The following is a 27,180-nucleotide window of genomic DNA, read 5'->3' as shown; positions in this document are numbered from 1 at the left end:
CAGTTTGAGGTCTGTGAATTGTGTACCTCCTGAAGATTAAGGGTTTCCTGTAGTTGTCTCTCCGGTGTTGACTGGATACTCACTTTTTTTAAATCACATTCTTTAGGTTGGGGACAACCTTCATAAGGCTCTTGTGAAGAGGCGAATGTCTCACGTCAGTGGAGGTGGTTCAATGGATTTGACTGACATGGACTCACTGCAGGAATGGATCAACATGACTGGATTTTTATGTGCCCTTGGAGGAGTCTGCCTACAGCACCGAAACAATGTAGGACTAGTAACATACAGCCCACCCATGGGTCCCGCCAATGAACGAAAAGGATCTATGATTTCTATGGTTTCCACTGAGGGAAATGCAGAGACTCCTGTAAGCAAGTTTTTAGACCGATTACTCTCACTAATGGTTTGCAATCATGAGAAAGTGGGAGTTCAGATTCGGAATAACATTAAAGACTTGGTGGGTCTGGAATTGAGCCCAGCACTTTATCCAATGCTGTTTAACAAAATGAAAAACAACATTAGCAAATTTTTTGATTCACAAGGACAGGTAATTTATTTTAATTTACATTTTTGTATTATCTTAGTTTGGATTCATTCTGACCATCTACTGAAAATTACTTATATGTTTTGGTATTTTTATTTTTCTTCAATTCCACTTCATAAAATTAAACACACAATATACAGTTCCTGTAATTAGTTTCCAAAAGGATTGGTTTTTCATTGCAAGTCAACTTTATTGCACATCTTTTGAATGCATGATTAAAAAAAAGTATATAAAACGTTGCAACTCTGGAATTCCCTATTGTCTCTCAGATCATAAAACTGAAAAATCATACATCAATTAAAAATTGATGAATCCTCCAATTCTCACTTCTGCCTCCCTCCCACCTCACCCCTCACTTACTTACCATTGCATAGTCTACAGATACATAGACGTAACTGTTGCTCAAATAACAGCGTACTTTGTCTGGCAGTTGGGATGGGCATGTGCCAGTTGTTCCCATGGCTGGCTTAGGAATCGTACAAGATTGGAGCAGCTTGAATATTCTCAATGTGTAATACTGTTTGTAGCATGTGTAACTGTAGATATTGTTAATGTTGAGTGAATTTATAAAGTGCACAATTCCCGTGGGTGTCTAGGCGCTGAGCTGCTGACCAGAACAAGACTTAGCCTCATTAGTGGTTGAAAAACTTTGTCTTTAAGGCCTTCCGAAAAGTCATAAGATTGGGTAATTAATTGATTTCAATAGGTAACAAATTCCATTCTCTGAGAGCCAATGAATGAAAACTCCTACTGCCCCAGGATACTTGCTTTATTCTGGGGACACACAGATACTTAGACTGTACTGACTGAAGTGTTCTACATGGAATATAATGCTCGAGACATTCCTTCATAAAAGATAGTGCCATACCATGTAGAGTTTTAAAGGTAATGCACAATACTTTAAGGGTGATTCTTTTCTTGATTGGGAGCCAGTGTAATTTTCTTAACGCTGTAGAGGCGGATTGGAATTTGGTAATTTTTTTAAGAAGCTGCGCCACTGTGTTTTGCACAACCTGTAATTTATTTAGTAGTTGTTGCTGTAGGCCAACATCTAGTCTGTTGCAATAATCTAACTTAGAAAGAATGAGGGAAGTAACTACCATCTTTTGTAATTCTGGAGGAGTATAAGGCAGGATTTTCTTGATAATTTTCAGCCCATAAAAAGCTGAAGAAGTACAGCCTTTATTTGGTTAGAGACAGTCAATTGGTTATCCAGGACAATACAGAGATTGTGAGCTTTCTTCACCGGGTCTGGGAGTGCCCCCAGCTCTGTGACCATCCAGCTGCTAACTGCTAGGATGTAGTGTTGAAATTTGGGCCCCATGCTACAATTACTCTTTGTCAATGAGGCGACAATCTGCTTGTTGTCTGCATAGGAAGTCAAAGGAAAACCAAAAGAACGAATTAGGTCGGCCAAGGGGGTGACATTAAACAGAGTATGGCTCTGGGATGATCCTTGAAGCACCGCACACGCCAGCCAAAAGGGATGAGAGGCAAAGTCATCCAGGGCTACTGATTGTTCATGGTCGGAGAAAAACGATCTTAGAAGGTTCAGTGCTATGCCTTCTGTCCCAGTCTGAGCAGGCGACTGAGAAGTAGCTCATGATTCACAGTATCAAAGGCTGCGGATAGATGAAATAGTATAAGCACTGCGTTGTCACCACTATCTATGGTTGCTTCTATTTCTTCTGTGGCTTTAATCAGTGCAGTTTCTGTGCTATGCCCTGGTCTGATTCCAAACCCTGTGTCATCAAGCAGGTTATGTTTATCTATGTACCCCATTAGTAGTTTGTTCATAATTTTCTCCACAGTCTTAAAAGACAGTGGTAATCTATCAATAGGTCTATAGCTGTTTGTGTCTAGGACGTGGAGATTGGGTTTTGCTCTTCCATAGCACAGGGTAAAGGTCTGCTTTAACATTAGAGTAAAACTTCTCTTAAACGCCCGCAATGAGATGACCATCCTTAGGGGCAGGGGTAATTCGGAGAGCCTGATTTGGCCAATTTGATGAGGTCTGCTGACTCCAACTGGGGGCATTATAAATTCCCTGAAGGGGGTCTTCACTTATGGCTCGGCAGAACGTGATTCATCTTTGCTAAATGGAGACCTATAAGCGGGGAAACTGTTTTGGTCTAATGTTGCAGCTGTCCTTTCCTTAAAACTCATAGAGATGGACTTCGAGCAAGAGGAAATATTGGGATCTGAAAGTTGGTCTTTCCGTTTCCGAGGTACAGGTGTAATTAGTAAATCTATTATATATTAGTTCTACCTTATTTCGAAATGCGTCTGCCAGGAATTTACAGAAAGCTTGAGTCTTACCTGTCGTTTTATCAGTTGGTAGGGTACAGAGTTTAACAGTTGGTTAAACAGTTCCTTAGTAGAGTCTCTTGAGGATTCAATTTTATTTGTAAAGTAGCAGGTTTTTGCTTTGACAATCATGACTTTATACTCTATCAGCTTTCTATGTTTTATTTTCTTCTATCTTGCTAATGTCTTTCCTCTAGAACTTTTCTTGTTTTCTACATTTCTGTTTGAATTTCCTCAGTTCATCGGTAAACCATGGGGCAAAAAGTGTGCTTTTGCGTGGTCTGTATACCCTGACAAAAGCTAAGGTGTCTATGGCTCCCGAGATCCAATCTGAGAAATTTGAAGAGGAAATATCTATGTCTCCTGGGAAACAATGGGAGTTGCTGCAAGGACTGAATTGAGGTCTGCGGCATTGATTTTATTCCACGCCCTGGTAGGCTGGGTCTAAGCACAGTCTCTTGTTGCCTTCCTTAACACGCTAAAATTGATGTTAAAGCATAGAGCCTTATGATCAGTCCAGTTTAGGGGTAAAGCCTCAATATTTGTCAATGAGCCATTATTTGTAAAGATCCCATCAAGGATGTGGCCACCTGTGTGTGTAGGCTCTGTTACTAGCTGTACAAAGCCAGGATCAGCCAGGCAAAGAGTAAGTGCTGTGGTTTCCTTGTCCATGTGAGCACATAAATGAAAGTTAAAGTCACTAAGGACTGTGAAATGTTTCTCAAGTATATACAATTCAAGAAGATTGTCAGTATCGTGGGCGAAACATCAACGTGGTCCAAGAGAGAGGTAGATCAGGAGTCCCGTAAAGCATTGTTTGCTATGCAAAGCAAAGGAGATTTCCAGTGCCTCACAATGCATGGAGTAGGCCGGCTTGAGCATGGCTGGAACTGTACTACTTTAAACTACAGCCAGGCCACCTCCCCGCCTAGTGAGCCTGTTCGGCCTAAAAATCGAAAAACTTTCTGGAGTGGCATCAACCAGATCTGGGCCTGAAGTGCAGTCCGTCTGTGTTTCAGTTATAAACACTATCTCGGGTAAATGGGTCTCCATAAATAGTTTAAAATCCAGGCCATACTTCACAAGAGATCTGGCATTAATGAGTGTCCCACAAATATAATTTGAACTATTTGCTACAACTTTTAAGCTCAGCTGTTTTACAAGTAATTTATTGTGATATCTGAGGTCTAAAGGCCCTATATGAAATCTGCATGCATTGCAGGCGTGACTGGTGCTTATTATCGAGAGAAGATTAATCTTGGTACAACTTGTGATGTTACCTGTGCAGTTTAATGCTAAAAGCTCTTCCCTGAAGTAGCTAATCCTACTTTGGCAATTTATGACCCCACAGGCCAGGGGACAGGCCCGAGGTGTGATCCAGGTGCGGACGACCACAGACCGGTTTGCCTTTGATGCACCAGCAGCACAGATGCGCACTAGAGTCATTTTGAATACTCCACCATAAGCAGGAGAATTGCAAAGGGAGACGTGGCTATTGCACGATTGAGCGCTGTAGGGAAAAGTTGAGCAAACATGTGCAGAACCTGGGTCCAGAAATCTCTGACCTCGGGCAGGAGTTTACTGGTAACTAAAACAGATTTAAAAGAAACATGAGAAAACAAAACCATAAAAGCATTAAAACGGGCTGAAGCCCTTTCAAGATGGCGCCCACTGTGATGCAGGGAGCAAGGCACCTCCCACAGCAGTGAATGCCTACAAAGTAAAGAATAATGTGGGCACAGGTCCGATTGGCAGATCAATGGGGACGTGCACTGGAGTCATTTAAATATCCCACCATAATCCGAAGTGCATAGGGCAGCGTGGCTATGGTGAGATTGAGTGCTATAGGAAAAAGAGTTGGGCATACAAAAGTGCGAAACCAGGGTCACACAACCCTTGACTTCTGTCCTAGGCTACCCTGAGGGCAGGAGTCTACTGTTAACTAAAACAGAATTAAAAGAAACAGGAGAAAACAAAGCCATAAAAGTATTAAAAACTGGCCGAAGCCCTTCCAAGATGACGCACACTGTGATAGAGGGAGCCAAGCTAACTGATACACATGATTAGCATACTCCTGCCATCTATCCTGGGTATGGACATTTGCAAGTTGCTTTTCTTCTAAGAAGTCTCTTGAGTCATGAGATGTAACATGACTTCTCCTGTTAGTGTAAATTGTGCATGGGCACTGACTCAGTGTTAGATTGTATTTTTCTGCCATTGGTTTCAGATATGCACTAAGTTGGCTCAGAGTTGGTTTTGTCACAAACCTGTTTTTCATCTGCCCAGTTCAGTTACTTTCAGTCTTATCATGTCTGGTTTGACCTTTCATTTCCTGACTCATGAGCAACACGGAACACTATTGTCGCTGCCCTGGAACATCAAGGGCCTTGCATCCATCCCTCTTGGGCCAGTCACCACCTCCAATCCTTCTCTGCCAGAGAAAACAACATGTGTGATGAAACGAACACCCTTTCAAAATGTCCCCCTTTCTCATTAGAAATATCCACGGGCAGACCACCACAAGGTGTGCAACTTCTGCCTGTCATTGAACACAGTGACGCCATGTATTTGTCTTGCCTTTCCTTCAGATCCAAGAAGACCTTTAATTATCAAAGGGAGTGTGTTGGGCACATGAAGATGTACCAGCAGAGAGAGCGCTTAGGACACCATGGACATCTTTATTGAAGAAAATCCCCTCAGCACCTAATAACAAAGATGTCGACCTGTCTGGTCTCCCAGCCACACAAATGACACCGAGTCCAGTAATAGTGTCCTCCAGCCATTCTGATAGTGAAGTAATGGAGGATGTTGACCAAGCGTTCAAGATTGGCCCTCGCACCAAGACCACATCCAGTGTGGCAAGTATTCCTCCAGTCCCTTAGGCCCATTTTATATGTTGAGATTGAACTCTGAAAAAAGCCAAACCACATGCTTCCCCCATCAGCTGTGAATCTCGTGGTGCCCTAAGGGCAGTGAGCACAATTGATGCCAAAGCTAGCACACAAAACTCAAACAGAGCTGCGGCACAAGACATGTCAAGAGGGAAGCCCAACTCAAAGCTGCTGCCGGTGCCTGGAGAAAAGGACTTTGAGGTACCAATCATGGGGAGGCTACAACAAGAACTGGATGCCATGCAGAGATGTCTGTTATCCTCCCAGTTACAGCAAACTCATGATGAAACTGCCTCCACCACAGCCTCTGAAACATCCTCCTCGAAAGGAGACTGTTCTTCGAGGGGTAACCATCGTCGAAGCCTCCCTCCCCTGAGTGGCCAACAGAGAAACACAAACAGAGAAACCAGTCCTCTTCTCCAGCTGCACAGCCCACTTCTTCCAACATGCCCATGCACTTCACCCCCCACTGCCTCCACTAGAGTCGCCAGAGGGATCCGTCTTTCATGCTCGGAGCAGGGTAGCCTCTAAGGCCCTTTTGGCCCTCCGGCTAAGGCCTCACTGATTGTTCCTAGGATGATTATAACTTGGATACCCCCCCCAGTGACCACAATTTAGACCACTTCCGATGAGGGCCTTAATGACACCATGGCCTATCATGAGGTGATTTAGAGGGCTGCTGCCTTTCACAGTGTTGATATGCATGTCACCCAGGAAGGGCGGAGCTTGCTCAACCAAGATGGCGGCTGCCTAGTGCCGGAGCTCTGAGCCCTGCTCATAATCCTGGTATTCCTTGGCTGTTGGGGGGGCCCCCATGACGTCGTAGGAAGGAGGGGGCCCGCCTACATGAGGTGCTGCGGAGGACGGAGTCCCGAGGGGCGCTGAGTGCTGCTGCTGGGTCCACTGGACGGACAAGCGCCTCAGCCGGTTGGAGGGGCGTGGCCTGGCCCTGCCTACTGCGCTGGGCGTTAGCCTAAGTAACAGCCGACGACTGAGAGGAGCCTGTGGTGCGGGTGTGCACCCGAGTGACCGGCGGCCACCCGACTGCCGGGGTGGTGCTTGGAGGCGTGCTGCGACATCCTGAGTGTGGCTGGTGTGGCGGTGTGGCCCGGCTCGTAATCCTGAGGGGCGAAGCAGAGGATCTCGGCTGCAGGCGCCCCTCCCCTCAAGACTCATGGGGACCTAAGACCCGGGCCCGTGGAGTTGAGGTGAGAGGGCCGCGGGGACCCCCTGGCCTACCTGGTCCCCCGGGAGGTGAGGCATTGGAGAGGGGGTCCCCAAAGAGGAGCGAATAATGGGGTGTGCTCTTTGTCCAACCCTTCACTGACATGAGCTGGGAGTGCCAACCTTGGGGTTGCCTGACGTGGGGCCCGGCGCTGGAGTGGCCCCCATAACTCCCCCTGCTTGAAAGACTGATCTACGTGAGTGATGACAGGGGGTGGACTCTGTTGAACCAGCTGCAATGTGATAGCGCCCTGGCGCAGATGGCGTAACTGAGGGCTCTCTTGCCTTCTGGCTCTTTCAGTGACGTACCATCACGTAGATGACGCTTGATTGTTGGACCTGTGGGGAATGTTGGAGAGCTAGTGGGGTTGGAACATCACTGGTGGCCTGAGGGGACCCCTTAGAACATGATACATGGCTTTTCAACAGCCTGTATCTGAGATACTGTGGAAGCGCAGGATTGACCCTCTTCTGGTGGGCCGGACTGGGGGACTCTCTTGCCACGTTAAAAGGCCTACGGGACAGATAGCTACTAGTGCCCTGCGCTGAGGAGTCAATCCACTCCATTGGTCAGTGGACGTGAGGCGGACGGCTGTGGGTCTCAGCTGCTACCGGATCTATGCTGGCTATGGGGAAACTCAGACCCAAATCGCAGGGGGCACCCTAGGCGGCTCTGGCGCCTGCCCGACAGCTGACTAACAAAGATGATGGGGAGAGCTTGATGCCTTCCACTATGCAGGACATCCTGAACAGGATCCTTGGGGCGATTGAGGATACTAACCTGACTCTGAGCCAGGAGATCGGAAAGGTCTCCGCCGAACTAAGCCACTTACGAACAGTCCATCACAAACTGGTTGATAGGGTGAAAGCTACTGGAACAACCCTGGAAGAACTTACAGCCCGCACACCGGGCCCTACGGATCCAGGTTACCCACCTCTCTGAGCAGGTTCAGGAGCTAGAGCGCCGCACTGAGGATGCGGAGGGCCGCAGTTGGCGCAATAATATACGAATCGTTGGAATGCCGGAGGGCGTTGAGGGACCTGATCCAGGGGCCTACCTGGAGACCTGGTTGCGCACGCTTATGGGCAAGAGACCACTCACACTGCTCTTTGCACTGGAAAGAGCACACCGAGTCCCAACTCGCAGTCCGGAGACGGGGAGGCCACCCCGACCAATAGTGGCAAAACTTCTGCACTACCAAGACCGTGATCTTCTGTTACAGAAAGCCTGCAAGGCGGGCCCATTCCAGGTAGAAGGTAGCCGGGCCACCTTATTTCCAGACTTCACAATGGCTGTCCGATCTCGGTGAGCCACCTTCCTGGGAGTGAAACGGGCCCTACGAGAGGAGGGACTCCAGTACTCTGCTGTTCCCATCAAAGCTGAAGATTATCTTAGATGGCACTGCCCACTTTTTTCAACAACCTGATGAAGAATTGGCTTGGCTCGAGTCATACCGCACAGGCACAATGGGCACCAAACACGTGGAACGCAAACCAACTCGATGGCGTGACATGAGAAGACACTCCCGAGATTCTACGGGAGGCCAACGGGTGACAAAACCCACAAACCAGCAAGCTCACCAGGGGTAAAGGGCGGCGCTCCAGGCAGCGGCCTCCCTGATAGAGGCGAGAAGTTCAGATGACGGCCAAAGGTCGGGCCTAAGTCTTTGGACAGGGGAGACTCCTCTGATGTAGACTCTGCAGCCAGTGTGATCGAGGAGCTCCCCCACGTGACACCTCTCACGTCGGATGACATTGTCTGAATCCATGGGCCTACCCTCTTTCAGCCCTGTTGGTCTCATAAGCCTGGGATGCGGTCAGGCTGGGGCACGGGCAGATTGCTCTTACGCTCCTGAGGCCGGCCCGCGGATCAACCACCGGATAATCCAGTTGGATGATGATACAACATGTTTATATAATGGTTACTATGGTTTGGGCGGTCAGCAGTTGCTTGTCCGCTCTTGGGATAGAGAGTTGGGGGTTGTTTGTATTGCTTGTTTTAGCCTGTGGTCACTTAGAAACCCATGATGTGCTATTGCAGTGCTCTGTGAAGAACTGCGAAGGGGGGAGGTACATGTTCCCTGATAATTCTCTTAGATGGTATGACTGCGATGCACCTTTTTTTTAAAATAATGACTTGGAATGTCCGGGGCATGGGTTCGATTGCAAAGCGACACAAGATACTTTAATATATGAAACGTAGGGGGATACAAATTGCCATTTTGCAGGAATCTCATTTCACCCAGTTGGAAACAGACCGCCTTTGAAGGCATTTATCGAGGCCAGTTGTTTGCAACTACATACTCAGCCTATGCAAGGGGAGCGGCAATATGGGTAAGAGCGGGTGTACCCTTTGAGGCCACTACTATTGTCTACGCCCTGAACCATGGCCAACTCAAGTTTCTGCACTCATTTTCTGCCCGGCTAGCGCGCTTTACTAACGTTCCATTTCTACTTGAAGGAGACTTCAATGGAGTGTTAGACCCCGATCTAGACTGTTCAACTGCACCACTTCAAGCAGCAGCTATTAGAGTGGCAACAGGTATGTCGACCTGGATCTCCCATTGTGAACTAGTAGATATCTGGCACCTTCAGAACCCTCTTGGTAGAGACTACTCATATTACTAACCCCCCTATCGCGTGCACCCCAGAATAGACCGAATCCTCTGTTCGGCCTCTGTTAGTGGTATGGTTACACACTCAGAATACTTAGGCCGGACTATATCTGATCATAGCCCGCTATTGATCCACCTGAACGCAATGGAGACTCGCCAACCCATCCTGACTTGTCGCTTACACCCTGCAGCATTGGAGGATGATGTACAGGGAGTGCAGAATTATTAGGCAAGTTGTATTTTTGAGGATTAATTTTATTATTGAACAACAACCATGTTCTCAATGAACCCAAAAAACTCATTAATATCAAAGCTGAATATTTTTGGAAGTAGTTTTTAGTTTGTTTTTAGTTTTAGCTATGTTAGGGGGATATCTGTGTGTGCAGGTGACTATTACTGTGCATAATTATTAGGCAACTTAACAAAAAAAAATATATACCCATTTCAATTATTTATTATTACCAGTGAAACCAATATAACATCTCAACATTCACAAATATACATTTCTGACATTCAAAAACAAAACAAAAACAAATCAGTGACCAATATAGCCACCTTTCTTTGCAAGGACACTCAAAAGCCTGCCATCCATGGATTCTGTCAGTGTTTTGATCTGTTCACCATCAACATTGCGTGCAGCAGAAACCACAGCCTCCCATACACTGTTCAGAGAGGTGTACTGTTTTCCCTCCTTGTAAATCTCACATTTGATGATGGACCACAGGTTCTCAATGGGGTTCAGATCAGGTGAACAAGGAGGCCATGTCATTAGATTTCCTTCTTTTATACCCTTTCTTGCCAGCCACGCTGTGGAGTACTTTGACGCGTGTGATGGAGCATTGTCCTGCATGAAAATCATGTTTTTCTTGAAGGATGCAGCCTTCTTCCTGTACCACTGCTTGAAGAAGGTGTCTTCCAGGAACTGGCAGTAGGACTGGGAGTTGAGCTTGACTCCATCCTCAACCCGAAAAGGCCCCACAAGCTCATCTTTGATGATACCAGCCCAAACCAGTACTCCACCTCCACCTTGCTGGCGTCTGAGTCGGACTGGAGCTCTCTGCCCTTTACCAATCCAGCCACGGGCCCATCCATCTGGCCCATCAAGACTCACTCTCATTTCATCAGTCCATAAAACCTTATAAAAATCAGTCTTGAGATATTTCTTGGCCCAGTCTTGACGTTTCAGCTTGTGTGTCTTGTTCAGTGGTGGTCGTCTTTCAGCCTTTCTTACCTTGGCCATGTCTCTGAGTATTGCACACCTTGTGCTTTTGGGCACTCCAGTGATGTTGCAGCTCTGAAATATGGCCAAACTGGTGGCAAGTGGCATCGTGGCAGCTGCACGCTTGACTTTTCTCAGTTCATGGGCAGTTATTTTGCGCCTTGGTTTTTCCACACGCTTCTTGCGACCCTGTTGACTATTTTGAATGAAACGCTTGATTGTTCGATGATCACGCTTCAGAAGCTTTGCAATTTTAAGAGTGCTGCATCCCTCTGCAAGATATCTCACTATTTTTGACTTTTCTGAGCCTGTCAAGTCCTTCTTTTGACCCATTTTGCCAAAGGAAAGGAAGTTGCCTAATAATTATGCACACCTGATATAGGGTGTTGATGTCATTAGACCACACCCCTTCTCATTACAGAGATGCACATCACCTAATATGCTTAATTGGTAGTAGGCTTTCGAGCCTATACAGCTTGGAGTAAGACAACATGCATAAAGAGGATGATGTGGTCAAAATACTCATTTGCCTAATAATTCTGCACTCCCTGTATATCGCCCAGCGCTACTCCATAGGCTGACGGAATACTTGACACTGAACTCAAGGTCGACGTCCTGTAGAGGCATCGAATGGGAGGCCTTAAAAGTGGTAGTGCGGGGTCATTGCCTTGGACAGACTGTGGGTATCAGACGAGTCCTTGAGCTGGACATTTTGCGCTTCGAGGACGAATTACACAGACATGATAATGACCTTGATGGCACCCCAGAAACACAGGCAACACTACTGGAGCTCAGAGAGAAATATCAGACACCGTTACAACGTCTTAGGTGTCACGACTACAAGACTTTTACGGCCAAAGTGCATGAGGAAGAAGGAAAGGCGGGTAGGCTACTGGCATAGTTGGTCCGCCCAGAGGCTGGAGGGACAGATTACTCGCCTGACGACCAGGGAGGATGACACTATCTATGAACCTACCCAGATCAGTGCTGAGTTCACGGCTTACTATAAATCCTTGTACGGTCCCTTCCGAGTGGACTCATCTGACAAGAGGGAGAGCTTCTTGTCCGCACTGCATCGGAGTGTCCTCGCTGATGTGGATAGAGAGGCGTTTGGCATGCAAATAACAGTGGGAGAGATCAAGGCAGCCATTGAAACTCTGGCAACGGGTAAGACTCCGGGTGCTGATGGCTTGCCCTCAGAGTTCTATGAATTGGGCTGTGATGTCCTGGCTCCAAGACTGATGGAGATGTACACCGAAGCCTATGAGACCATGTTGTTGCTGGCCACGACCAGGGAGGCCATAGTGATCCCCTTGCCCAAATCTAAGCATGCTAATAGGAGGGTTACTGATTTCAGACCCCTCTCCATGCTTAACACTGATTTTAAAATCCTCAGTAAGGCACTTGCTGCGACATTGCTACCCCATATGAATAACCTCATACACGAGGACCAGAATGGGTTCATTCCAGCCCGTAACACCTCCAATAACCTCCATAGACTGTACTCCCTGCTTTACAATGATATTCATCCTCCTGATCTAGTGGCAATGATTGTCGGTGGATCTTGAAAAAGCCTTCGACACAGTGAGCTGGGAATTTCTTGAGGCTACTATGTCAAGGATGGGTTTGGGCGATGCCTGGGGTGATTGGGTTAGGTTGCTTTATACGAACCCTACTGCGCGTGTCAAGACAGAACGGACTATTTCCTGTAGCTGTGACATACACAGAGGAACCCGACAGGGGTGTCCGTTATCCACATTACTGTTCGCCATCGCCATAGAACCACTGGCGGTGAGACTCCGGGATAAGGCCCGAGAATAGGGAATATGTTGACATGGACAATTTCACATAATCTCCCTATACGCAGATGACCTGCTTATCTATCTTAAAAATGGTCCAGCAATGCTGCCCCAGGTGTTCCAAGTGCTGGATGAGTTCAGTGTGTGTTCTGGCCTTCGATTAAATAAAAGAAAGACTTGTGTCTTCCCGGTGATTTGTGGAACGCGTGGTCTGTCTTTGTGCCCTGAGGAAGTGACTTGGGCTCCACTTATCTTCCGCTCTGTGGGCATCCAGATTTATCATGAGCTGCAGGATCTTAGGAAGGGCAACTTGGGAAAAGCAATTCGGGCATTGCGGTCCAGTGTTGCCTTCTGCTGCTCCCTTTGTTTGCCTATTATGGCAGGTGTATCTCTCATTAAGATGGAAATAACTTCCCAGGCTACTGTATTACTTTACTAACCTGCCCATTACCCTTCTGGCCTCTTGGTTACATCCACTAGACACGCTACTCAGGAATTGCTTTGGGATGGCAGGCGGCAGCGAGTGGCCCTGGCCACTCTATGCCAATTTCCGGACGCTGGAGGGCTTGGAGTCCCGGACTTTGAGTTTTATTTTCTAGCGGCCCAGATACAATGGCCCTTGCGGTGGCTCAGTGGGATGGGGCTTATGAAACTGACAGTAGATGGGGGAGGGGAAACTCAGTGGTAGCGGACTGGTGGCTGGGCTGCTTGTGCCTAAGCCACGGGGCACTAGGTGGGGAATAGTACTGGCGACAGCCATGGCCAACTGGCAGAGAGTTCTCAAAAGAACAAACACAAAAGTACCCTATGCACTAGATATTTCATTGGTTGGGATGCCCCATTGAGACCCACTCTCCTGCTTCACAAATAGACAACTCAACTGCTGGACGGCTACAGACTTACATACATTAGGCGCGCTGTATAGCCAGGTAATGCTGATCCCGTTTGAGGATCTTATGGACCAGACTGGATTGCCTCGTGGGCAGTTTCTGACATATGAGGTGATGGTGGGGGCTATTTGGGACCTCTGGTGAGAGGTAGAGGGTGAACCACCCACACAGTCTTACAAACTATGCTGTCTATTGGTGAGGGCTCACACTTGGTCTCCAGGCTCTATAAGGCGCTATTGGCAATGGTACTTAACCCGCTAGATGGTCTTCGGGCTAAGTGGGAGGTGGACTTGGATAGGCCCCTCACTGGCGCAGACCGGAGCAGTTCTGGCATATGTACCCTCGGTCTCCAGAAACACCTGACTAAAATATATACAATATAACTACACTCATAGGACTTACTTTACCCCACATCGGCTGAAGCTGATATATGGGTGAAGTGAGATAGGTTGTCCATCGGGATTCAGTCATATGACATGGGGATGCCAACAGCTGCAAGAATTTCGGGAAGGGGTCATACAAAAAATCAACCATGTACTGAATAGATGACTAGAGACCACTATGGAGACGTGTCTCCTGGGGTTATTTGCCAAGCCATGTCCCAAAAAAATAGGTAACAGGTTTGCTAACCTGGCCCTGGTGCTGGCTAAGCGAAGAGTGTCGATGGGCATGGAAACATGATAATGGGACCTAGCTTACAGGCCTGGACACTAGATGTAGCAAGGTGGGGTAGGGCGGAGGAGAGAGCGCTGAGAAGGGAGGAAAGCAAGGGGATATGAGGCTCAGGCCGCTAGCCCCGCTGTTGAGGGAGGTCATTGATAGCTGGGAAAACACTGCTGCAGGAGTAAAATCTGACTTGGGAAGTGATGCAGAGAGCACTACGACAAATTAATAGAAGTGGTGTGTGGGCCGGGCGCCCTTGGGACAACTTAAGGGCCTCAAAAAGATTGACGCATGAACAAACTGCTGCCTCCCCTACACCCACTCACTTAAGGAACTGTCCTCACGGATCGACTCAAAGATACTGCATAAATGGTGTTACACATCCTTGATGTCGTTAAACAGCTTGTTTGAGCAAATACAAGGACCACGGGCAAATTTCCAGTTTCCTATATCGTTGGTTTAGGCTTTAGTTTTTTTTATATATCTCAACTAGTTGATTAGTAATCCTTAGATGGCATGTATATTTACCTATTGGAAAACTGTACACTGGCCATACACAACATGCTTACTTATATCTTCACTCCCCCCCGACCATGGTCACCAAACAGTTTTACTGAACAATTGACTGATACCTATATCCTAACAGAGGAGTGATATTCTTTAATGACAATGCAAACGGACCAAGTAATGCATAAGGTTCATCAAAACTGTAAGCTTAAACTGTGTTCCTTGTACAAATGCTAAGATTTGCGCTACGTAAAGAACAATGTATCGTGTTATGGCTGCTTAAGCTGTAATGCCAATAAAATGATTGTTACAAAAAAAAAATGCATGTCACCCAGGAGGAGGAGTACTTCCTTGTGGAGATGCTTTCCAAATCGGAGCATTCCGTCCAGTTCCTCCCCCATGCTGAAGGGCATGTCAAAATCTGCTTTTGGTATTTTTAGGTCTGTAAAGGCAAAGGTAGTGACCCCAAAGACCAAAAAGAAATTCAAACCACTCCCTGGTGGTCCATACCGAATGTGCACCAAACAAATCTACCTGCCCCTGTCCTTGCCTGTACCATGGGCAGCGACATGACCCCTGGCCCTCTGAAGCTACCCTGTTGCTGAACTCTGCACCCTCAACCCTGGATGCCACAAGAAACCACTGCCACTGCTCTGACCCACGCTGCAAGATGAGATGTTTCACCTGCACCTACTGCCACTTCATTTGCCACAGCACCACACCAGCCCACCTACCAGCCCCACCTCAAGCACACCACAGGCACCATCTGAACAAAAACACCAACTTGCATGTGCCCTTCTGAACACACGCTCGCTATGCAAACATACCACTGAGATTTGGGATCTCATCTCCACCCTCACACATAACATCCTCTTCTTCACTAATACCTGGCTCAACCCCACTTCCGCACCCAACATCACCATCGCAATACCAGAAGGATACAGAGACACCCCCGCAACCACATCAGCAAGCCTGGCAGAGGGATCGCCATCATTCACAGGGAATCCATCCAATGCACCACCTCAAATGACTCCGTCATCCCAGCCATGGACACCTCAACTTCTGACTCCAACCATACAGCAAAACCACCATTAAGGGTACCCTTGGCTACCATCCTCTCTGACTACGTCCAGCCTTTTGCAGCTTCATTGCCCCCTCACCACAGAATCCAAAAACAACATTTTCCTCAGTGACCTCAACTTCTATCTCGATGGCCATAGTGACCTCAACAGTACCAATCTCCTTCACAGCATGAAAAGCATTGGATTCAGCCAACTAGTCCACGACCCCATGCACACCGCTTGCCACAAGCTAGCCCCCTTCCTCACCCCAGTGGCCGCATCAGGTGCACCCACACCATGGAACTCACCTGTACTGACCACTTCATAGTCCACTCCAACATTACCAACTCACAAACCTCCGCCCCAATCTCTCCAACGCCCCCTACCACAGCTGGAGCAAAGTCTCAAAGGACACATGGATCAATGATCTCATCACCTCCAACAACCTAGACTAGAACGTCAGAAACTTCGACAATTGGATCACCAACTGTGACGACCGCGTCACTCCTCTCGGCAACAACAGCCACAGAAGGTCCTCAAAGCTGGCTAACAGGTATACTGAAGACCTCCAAACTGCTAAAAGACACTGGAAGCAAATGGAAAGTAGATGGTGCACCAGTGAGGACAAAACCGACAAGACAACTGTCAAGAAAGCCCTCAACCTCTGCCACAGGCAGCTGAGAAATTTGAAGAAAAGGGTCTCAGCCTTATGCATCAAATCAAACTCCAATAACAGCAAAGTACTCTTCTACATTGTCAAAGAATTTTAAAAACCCTCAGCTGCACAAACATTACCCCCTCACAGAAACTCTGCGACAACCTTGCAAACTTCTTCCACAACAAAATCGCCATCATCTATAGAAATGTCAAACTCCAGCCCATGGCCACCAACCTCTTCATGCAAGACAATGACCCCGTTACCAACACAGATGTCTGGCTAACCAAATGGAGTCAGCTCGCGCTCCACAAGACACTGTCTCCATCATGAACTAAGTCTACCTAGGTGCCCCAGTCGACTCATGTCCTAACCACATCTTCAACCACGGTGAAGCCAGAATCACCCACGTATTTCCCACCTTCGTCAACATCTCATTTGCCACCACCATCATCCCGGAGGACTGGAAACATGCATAAGCCGGCACTCTATTAAAACCCTACTAAAGAAACCATTGGCAGACCCCAGCAAACTCAGCAACTACTGACCGATTTCCCTGCTATTATTCCTGGCCAAAGTATTAGAAGAAGCTATGAATCAACATCTCTCCTCACATTTGGAATGGAACCTCCTACTCAACTCCTCCCAATCCAGATACAACCGCAACCACAGAAGCGAGACAGCCCTCGTTGCAGCTACCGATGACATTTGAGCTCTACCTAACCGAGGAGAGTTTCTGCCCTGATCCTCCTAGACCTCTCAGTAGCCTTCAAAACCGTCACACTCATCACAAGGCTGCACAACACAGGCATCCAAGGATCCGTCCTCAGATGGATTGCCTCTTTTGTCACCAGAAAACCGCAGAAAGTCTGCCTTCATCTCTGAAGCCAAGGAAACCATCTGTGGAGTACCCCAAGGATCCTTGCTCTGCCCCACCCTCTTCATCATTTATGACTCCTCTGCCTAGCATTGCCAAAACCCATTGACTCAACATCATATCCTATGCCAACAACACACAACTCATCCTCTCCCAAGACCCCACAAAGGCCAACTTCCACAACTGCATGACAGATGTCGCCAACTGGATAAAGAACAACTGACTGAAGCTCAACACCAACAAGACAGAGGTACTGATTTTTGGAAAGACAAGCTACCCATGGGACACATCCTGGTGGCCCTTAGAACTCAGACCTACTTATACCGGCACTGACCACGCTAGGAACCTAGGCATTCCGAACAACAAGCTAACCATGACGACTCAGGTCAACTTCATCTCCTCCTCCTACCTCTTTATCCTCTGCATGCTTCTTAAGGTATTCAAATGGCCACCCCAAAGCTCCAAATGCACCATAACCCAGACCCTCATCTCCAGCCAACTGGACTACGTCGGCACTCTCTTTGCAGGGATCGCAGGTCACTGAGGACGACTACTGACCATATAGAACTCTGCAGCCAGACTTGTCCTGGATCTCCCTAAATTAATTCACATCATCCACATCACCCCCTCACTGAGGGAACCCCATTGGCTCCTCTGCAGAAAACATGCCAGTTCAAGCTCCTAACCCATGTATACAAGGCCCTACACAACAATGTCCCACCTGCTTGAACCACCGCCTGAACTCCCATCAGCCCACCAGACACCTATGTTCTGTGTCCCTTTCTCTAACCCTCACCCTCTGCATCTGGCGTAGGAGATACAGAAGGTTGCTCCTTCTCCTACGTAGCAGTGAAGACATGGAACGAGCTACCCTTCCATCTACAGACCTCCCTATCTCTTCCAGAGTGCCAAAAGTCCTTGAAGACCTGGCTATTTGGCTAATCAACTGGACTCTGTCAGCCCCTTGATCCCCTATCAGGTGTCAAGTAGCAATCTACAAATCTACTGATTGATTGATTGATCCTACCTGCAAGCGCACTTCTGTCCTTGCCATCAGCAATGCTACTCCTCTAGACTATTAAAGCAAGAACATTGATGAAGGGAGCAAAATGGTGACCGTCTGAGTAGCAATTCTTTGTTGCATAGCCAATTTGTTGGCTCCTGATAGGACCAAATATGATGAGATGCAAGGACTTCTAAACAACTTCCAGAGCAGTACAGGAAACGCAGGGAGAAGATAGTGTCTGAGGGCAAAGTTATGTCTAACACCAACATTTGCTGCACTTTAAATGCTGCCAACTTAGCTTCTAGGCGCATAAATACCAGCTTTATCCTAAAACGTCATGCCTAGCTCCACATCTTCAGGCTCAAGCTGAAGTCCAGTAGCATCCCTTCAGCCTTCATTTCGATGGGGCACACCCATTTGGGACCCTGGTTGAGAAGGGGCCAGATGTATCAAGAATCCATTTTGCAATTCTCAAATAGCGATTTTAAAGAAATCGCTATTTCAGAGTCGCTAAATGGTATGTATCATATTTGAAATTCGGTAATAGCGATTTCTTAAAAATCGCAAATGCTATTACCGAATCGCAAATAGCGATTCTGACCCCATTCGCACCTATGGGCCTGTAGGCCCATATTTGCGAATTTTTTGCATTTCCCAAATTGCGAATTCCTAACTGGAATTCGCAATTTCCGAAATGCAAACCCCATGGTGCTGGGGGCCTAAGGCCCCCTCTGCTGCACCCCCAAAAATTATTTTAGGACATGTAAGGTGCACACATGCCAAAGGGGCATGTGTGCGTTACATGTCAATTTTAAAAATGCATTTTTAATTTGGTGGTAATTGTGATTCCTTAATGCCCAATTCACATTAAGGGCTTGATATATGTGCTTAAGAAATCGTAAATAAGGATTCCTTATTTGAGATTTCTTATTTAGAGAATCGCAATTTGCGATCCTTTAAACGGGGTCGCAATTTTAAGAAATCGCTATTTTAGTGCTTCCTTAAAATTGCATAGCGAATGCCTTTCATACATACTGAAAGGCATTTTTGCATTCGCAAACGGCCGTTCACACCGTTTGCGAATGCAAAAAGCTTTGATACATCTGGCTCAAGGTTCTAGGAAAAAGAAAAAAAACATATGGAGACAGCAACGTTCATGGGGCAGTCCAGACCACTGCACCCAGGGACTCCTTTCGTAAGCAGCAGCCCTGAGGAGGAGCGATGATTGCTTTGCCCAAGCAACATCACTCATACCAAATGCAGTGACAGTCCTTCCACCAGGGAGGGGGGGTACTGCAGAGGCTTCTACAGGGATAAGGCCTAAGGTGGCTCCAGCAAATAAGCTGCTGCCTCCAAACAATGCCCATACACCCTGATCACACATCACCTGTGTGTGGGGGTGGCTGGAGGTGTGTCAATGATTTTCATTGGGAGGAAATCTTGACCAGCAAGCTGGCCCACCCTGTACAAACACTCTGAGCAAAGAATACCTCTCTCTCCTTCAGGATGAAGGGCACATCCTCCTTCACATGGACATCATAGAGCGGGTGTCCTCCCTGCAACATCAAGGAAGCATCGTTTGCTCTCTCTACTTTCTCAACCCCAAGGAGGGTGGCTCTTCAGGCTCACTCCATCTCCAAGGCACCCATAGCAAGGTGGATGGCCAAATGTATTCAGAATTGCTTTCATAAAGCAAAAAGGGTTCTGTCTGTACCCAGGGCACACTCCACCCACAAGAAAGGATCGATCAAGGCATTCCTAGCAAACATCCCACTTGTGGATATTTGTAAGGCAGCCACTGGTCAACACCATACGCACACCCTTTACCAGGCACTAGCATGGGCACATCTTAGCTTGTCAGTAGGCCATGGTTGGGCAGATGGAGTTAAGGACCTTGTCTCAGGCAACCGTGTCATCCACACACTGGCCGCCACTTCTGGGGAGAACTACCTTACAATGTATGCTAATAATATTATATACATAGTACTGTAGATTCATGTGCAACAACCCTTCTCAGAAGCCTGTCTTTTGCAGAGCTCTTGCTTTCTGGATTTTACAGCACATTGCGCTCAGTGCATCGTATTTATATTGCTACTCCATACATACTCACACCTGCTTCATGAAAACAGCCTAACGTGAGCTGATGTCCAGGCTCGGTGTACACTAAGAATGGAAGTCACAACACAGCTTGCGACTCAAAAGATGTCTTCAAAGACAAACAACTTGCAAAGGTTCAAGCCCAACACGAGATGGCATAAGTATGCTAAGCATGTGAATTTATAGCACTAAACCCTACTAATGATGCTTACAGGGTTAGTAGCATTTTCTGCATATGTTAGCATGTGCACCACTCTTAATTTGTGTTTGAGGATAATAATATTATTCAGGCATTGATGCAGGTTAAAAGCTTGTTGTATATAGAGTATTTTAAGTGTGTTCACTTGGTTTAAGTGCACTAGTCTCCATCAGGACTTTAAAGAAGTAACTTTTTCCAAGTTGGCAGAATGTTTTGTGTGTATGTAAACCTGCCACATGTTTTCTGTTTCACATTGCTTTTGCTGAAGGGGGGGTTTCTTGCTGCATGCTATCCGTGTCTGCAGCTGCAGAGTAATGGTTCTTTAAAAACCCGACCTTGTAAAAGCCTTTGTTTTTTTTGTGCTAGGGAGGTTCAGACAGCTTTTGTGAAATATGGCCTTAGCCTAGTTTTAGAGACATGTAGATCCAACAAGTACACAACCCTTCTCCTACCTGCTACATGGAAATATTAACGAGAGAAAGATATAACATTCCTCCTCAATAGGGAAGGCGCTCTGGTCTGTCGGTATGTGGGGGTGTTTAAATATGTAAAAATTGCCAAGCAACCTAATTACTAAAATGTGATTATTTAACACATAAACAATGAAAAGGTTAGTTTCTTATAATCACTCAGGAGATTATTTAAGCATAACAATGCACAGATTAATTTCTCACAGATAGCAATAGCCAATTCTCATGCCAAGCACCACTCTCTGCTGTCTGAGAATGGTAACCAACCAAAACACTTTCTTGTGCAGCATGATACAACAGGTACACCAGCGTAATGTAACAGGGGGTTTTGGCTGAAGTGAGAACTCAGTGAGTGATCGCCTTTCCATGCTTGTTCTGGTTGGAATGTGAAATACCCCTATACAAGACATTCCAGAGGCCTGGGATATCCATGAAGCAGAGGAGGAAAAGGCCAGCCTCTCCCACATTGCCATGGGACAAGAAGAGATTGAGACTTGCTACTTGGAGCCTTTCGGCATTGATGGAAAACACCATCACCAGTTCAATGGCAGAAGATGAAGTCAACACAGTGTGCCCTGGTGGTGCCTGCAGGTCAGTCTTAAGCCCCCAAGTGCTTGGCTATAATGTCTGAGCACCATTCCCTTAGGAGTCTGGCATCAAGTCCAGAGTCACAGCACAAGGAACCTGCATCCTCGAGGTGTTTCCTTTTAAAGACCAGCTTGACATCAAGCTAGACAAAGGGCCCCGACCTGCAGCATGCACCAGTGCCAGTAAGTGTCAGGCATATTGGCCCTGCTCGGCATCCAGTCCATAGGCCCCATTCGCAGCAAAAGCTCTGTTGTTAAAAAAGCCATCTTGGCCCCCCTGCCACCAACAAGCCTACTTTGGAACAGAAGCAGATGCCAAAGAACCAGCTCACTCAGAAATCTAGGTCAAAGACCAAGCCTCTTCCAACACTCCGATCTGGGACCTCGGAGGGTTCGATACTGGAGAGTCTTGTATCCTGTATGAGAAACAAAAGCAACTGCTTGTCCATTCGGACACTGGGAGAATAGTCATTAAGACTTCGGGTCCAGGTCTTGTTGCCATTCCAAAGAAAACTAAATTGGGCCTATCTTTTGAGAAGAATGACGTTCACATCCTCTTCCACCAAGCTCTAAAAAGTCTACCAGCCTTCCTTACTTCTGCCACTACCTACTACACCTCCTCTCCTGCCTTCACACTCCCTGACACACAATATACTGACTCAACCTAAGGAAATCTTACTACCCGCAGAACCAAGAGAAAGAACCCTTTAGACCACAGGGAGGGGAGGCTTCTTGAGAAGACCATGTAGTCGACCCACAGGATAACCTGGATCTTGACCCATACTCTATCAAGCCGTTCCCACCAGATAATATTTCGAAATATTAGCTGTTCATAAAGTGGGCAGCTCAGTATCATCCGGTCCAGATGCACACCATAGAGAATGAGGATAAGAATGACTCCTGGAAACCCTATACAAGATGGAAAGGTCTGTTAGTTACCTACCCGTGAAGGCATGCTTAAGAACAGAACGCAGTAGACTTTTTAAAGGACCCAGGCAATTGAGTTACCAACCCCACAGGTTCTGGCTTACAATAGAGGGGCAATTATCCCCAAATTACTGGTGATGCTTATTTCCTGTAGGAGTGGTTCTGCCCAAGCTACTGGAGATGCTCTTCTCCCAGATAAGTAAAAAGATTGGTGCAGCAGGGAAAGAGGTAGCTTCTGGGACAGAAGAATGCCGATTCAGTCAGCCTCCTCTGTGAATGTGATTGGTATCATTGGGAGGTAATGGAGGGGCTAATTATGTATCTCCCTGAGGCTCACTGGAGAAGGAGAGAGGAAATTGGTGCTGACGGTAAGACAGTTAACGTGTTGCAAACTGTACCCTCCCAGACACAGTGATATAGTCACAAAAACATTTGCAACATAATTTCTTGGGATTCCAGTGGGAAATGCCCTAATTGTGGGATGCAGTACTGTACACATATATGTATGCAGGAAGGACCCAGGAATTTCAAAACGTTTACGACAAGCCCTCTTACGCCAACCTAGGTAACATGCTTTAATATGGGTCCCTAAATTCATAAGAAATTATTACAGTGACAAATTAAGTTACCAGGAGTAATTTTCTGGGACAAGGGGATGGGATGGCAGGATTTAGTGCATAGTCTTAAAATGTCAGGCTCCTTCCACAAGACACCTCTTTATTACAGGAGAGCCAAAGAGATGATTAAAAGCAAATTTGAGGGAAGCATAGGAGTATGATTCCTTCAGCATAATGTAGATTGACATGATTCAGCCAAACTGTGGCCCGAAATGGGAGTCCCTGGCTTTCATCAGAACCATGATCCCTTGTTCTATGTAGATATTTCACTCATACTGCACTCAGCAATCACTCAGTTTTAATTTATGCAATTAATGCCAAATGTACTCCAGTTTATCACATTTTTTGAGGGGGTCCTGTAAAATACGAAATAAAATAAACATACACAAGACATTAACATACAAGATAAGTAGCCTTATTGCGGCATCCAGTTGTTTTTGGTGCCACTGAAAAATACTTGTGAAGAGTGCACAGCAAACATGTGGTAAGTCGAGTGTCTCAAATTGTATCAACTGAAAACCATATTCAGTCTTCCTTATATCACGGGGATATCTGCTTCATGGAGGAACACACAAGGGGAACCCTGTAGTTACAGTCTGTAAGGGTGAGAAAATAAGGGTTTGTAGTAAACATATAATCAAATCGATTTAAAGGTGCCCCCGATTTAGCAATGGTCTGGTACTTACTTCATCAAAGATATCTCCATCCTCAGTACCTGATAAGCCATTTGTGCCCTCTAGATATCCCTTTAATATAAAGCAGGTAGCCCATTTGCCACTTGAATCATTGCTGATAAATGTAGTGGCCCAATGATGAAGCATCACACCCAGATTGGTTTGCAAGGTCTTGCCATACAAGTTTGTGAAATTCCTGGGTCCTTCCAGCAGTTAGTAACGCCAACATGAGGTGTGGGCTAAATGTGGCAGGCACAGCAGCTATGGGCATTACTACTAGCCTACTATTCCAGCAGCATGCTTGGCTTCAGATGTTGGGGTTTAGTCCTGAGGTGCAGCAGCACCTTCAGAACTTACCCTTTGATGGGGAGTGGATGTTCATAGCATGTGTGGCTGTAGATATGCATGCTCGACATAGTACTGCCATCTAGTGTTGGGCTCTGAATGTTGTAACTTGTTTTTCTTCTAAGAAGTCTTTTGAGTCATGAGGTATCAGCGACTCCTCTTTTTTTGAATGCACATGGGCATTGTCCTTTGTTAGATTGTTTTTTTCTGGCATCGGATTTGGTTTGTGGTCTTTACACATTCAACGCTGAACGTTCCTGGTCCCGGTACCCATTGCTTCCATTCCCATCACTGAGACTATTCCTACTTCGATGGGCATCCCCTTTCCTCTTCTTTATCAACCCCTTGCATATACAGCCACCAAAGACCGGGGTGAGCCCAGTTCCTCCCTTACTGACTTCGTAGAATGAAGAAGTGTATAGAGTGATGGAATGGACACCCTTGAAGAGATGCTTTCAGTGCCACTCAAAGCACCCCAGGGACGATCTCCACCGCATCCGTAACCTGTGCCTCTCCTTCTCGGCCTTCAGGAGCAAGAGGACTCTGACTACGGAGAGACAGGTACTAGGCCTGCAACAAAATGTATCGCTCATTGTCCAACTTGCCAGACAACGTTGGCGAATCTGACACACTTGGTGTTTCAGAGGTGGAATATGGGGAGTCTTCTGGCGTACAAGCCCTTCAGACAAGTCTAGAGGTCATCGGCTCCATTTCTTTGGCACTGGAAGAAGAGGAAGTTGAAGAGCAAGAGATGCTCAGACATAACCTCTACCTCAGTCAACACCGGACCTTGGATCAAGTCCCCCCGCCATGTCACACATATGGTCAACACCCAGACCCCCAAGACACACAGGCCTTACTGCAGCATTTCCTTGACCAGATTAGGAAAAGGAGAAAGGAGATCACACAAGAAGGGGAAGCTATCCCTAACGCCAACATACAGTGCGTGTTAAACTCAGTTGATATAGCTGCCAAAGGAGTAAACACATCATTCTACACGGCCACTCCTGGCTGCGTATATGTCTTCAAGCCAGAAGTTTGCCAACATCTCCTTAGCCATCCCTCTGATGGAGAGTACCACTTTGGCTTGCAGGTTGATCAGTGTTGAAAAAATTAAAGGAGGACACAGGCACCAGTAAAGCTGTGGGTGCCCTTCAAGTACCAGCAACCAGGGGTTCCTTTCGTATGAAGCAGGCAAGAGGCAGTTTGAAATCTACCTTCACCCAACCCAGCACAGTTGTAGCAGTGACAGCAGCTCACCTATTACCAACAGGGAGGTAGGGGATACTAAGGCAGCACCTTCAGGGATGTAATTGATAGGGTACAAGGCAGAGTTACATCCTCCAAGGGAGCCTCTACCACCAGCCACTGATTTGCCCAGCATCCCTGAGAAGGGATTTAGGGAGACTCCTCTTCCTCTACTTAAACAGTTGACTGATCCAAAGTGCAAGTAGACAGAAGTGCCTAGCCCACACCCAAGCTGTCATGTCTCTGCTCCACAGCTTGAGGTTTACAGTCAATGTCACCAAGTCCCACCTTCAGCTCTTTCAGGCCCAATTCTTTCTGTGGTCTGTTAATTGTAGGTACTGCCCAGGCCTACCCAAGTGATCAAAGCCTGGCGGTATATCTGCAGTTGCTGCCTCTTTTTCAGCTACTTGCCCTCTCACAGTTCGAACAGTGATGCACCTCCAAGGTGTGAAGACCTCCCATACAGCCATAGTCCTTCACTCAAGGTTCCATGTGTGACTGCGTCCACTTCATGAGTGTCTTTTGGCACAGTGGGCACAATAGGGAATACTTTGGAGATATCTAATCTTGATAAGGGGCAGCACCCCGTTGCGCTCTGCAGTGGTGGAACATCAACAATCTGCTGTGGTGCAGGCCCTTCACAAACCCAATACCGCAGCTGGCCATCACCACGGACGCATCACTTGCCGGATTGGAGGTGCAGCTAGGAGACATGATAATATATGGTATGTGGCCTGCCCTTGAGGAGGTAGCCGTATCCACCAGGATATTTTAGTTATACAACTGGCCCTAAAGACCTTCCTCGAAGACATTCAGGGCAAAAGTAGTCCTGGTGCAAACACACAACATGATTGACATGTTCTATCTTCACAAAGCGGCACATACTCTCCACAGGTGTTGACACTAGCGCACAGGATTTGGCATTGGGCAGTCCACCACTGAGTGCAACTCTTAGCAGAGTTCCTCCAAGTCATGCTCAACAACGATGCAGAGTTGCTCTGCAGGATACAGCAACAAGTCGAAGAGTGGAAACTCCTCCCACAAGTCATACTCCCATACTTTTGTTGGTTGTGGGTCCCAATATAGACCTCTCGCCACTTGCAAAGATGCGAACTATCTAAACTTCGCCTCCAAGTTTCCACACCCCAGTCCATGAGCAATAATCTGTGGATTAACTGGTCAGCGATCTTGGCATATGATTTTCCTCTGATACCGGATATATTGAGGAAACAGTTGCAGACATCTCTCATCCACATCCTAGGGGTTCCCACATGGGCCAGACAACCATGGTTCCCAACTGTTTTAAAGATGTCAGTTACTTTACATCAGAAGCTCCCCAAGAGGTCATCTTCTCATTTAGACCGAAGGTAGAGTCAGACACCTGGACTCCAGGTAGCTCAATCTAGCAATCTGATTCTTGAGGTCCTATAGGTCCGATACATTGACCTACCTCATGAGTGCATGAATATACCGAAAGAAGTCCGCAGGCCCACCATCTACAGCTTGATATGGCTATACCTATCTATGCGATAGAGACATCTAGACGCAGACTCCTTACCTTAGACTGGATCCAGAAGACTTTTTTTCTTGAGTAGTAGCCCTGCATGCCGTCAGATGGCTATGTTTGTAGTGATGTCGCTGTCACCTATATAGGTACTACCTCGCACGCGGGTGTCCGTTTTTTTTTCTTTCTGCGCTACTTAGCACAGATCTGGGACTAGCTGCCCTTCTGTGTTTATTTACAGAATCTTTTCTACA

The 27,180-nt window shown here is 46.9% G+C and overlaps 1 protein-coding gene across 8 annotated transcripts in view; it reads left to right on the top strand.

Annotated features, from left to right (window-relative positions):
* The window catches only part of NF1 (neurofibromin 1), a 1,379,374-nt gene that overhangs the window by 473,752 nt on the left and 878,442 nt on the right, over window positions 1-27,180 (top strand). For all 8 annotated transcript variants that reach the window (XM_069226659.1, XM_069226655.1, XM_069226657.1 and 5 more), the window contains exon 20: window positions 107-547. In XM_069226659.1, coding sequence (XP_069082760.1) covers window positions 107-547 — 441 coding nt within the window. The remainder of the gene's footprint in view (window positions 1-106; window positions 548-27,180) is intronic.

Source organism: Pleurodeles waltl, chromosome 3_2, assembly GCF_031143425.1.
Source record: "Pleurodeles waltl isolate 20211129_DDA chromosome 3_2, aPleWal1.hap1.20221129, whole genome shotgun sequence".
Taxonomy (NCBI): Eukaryota; Metazoa; Chordata; class Amphibia; order Caudata; family Salamandridae; genus Pleurodeles; species Pleurodeles waltl.
Note: the sequence above shows the minus strand (reverse complement) of the source record. Positions and strands in the feature narration are given on the sequence as shown.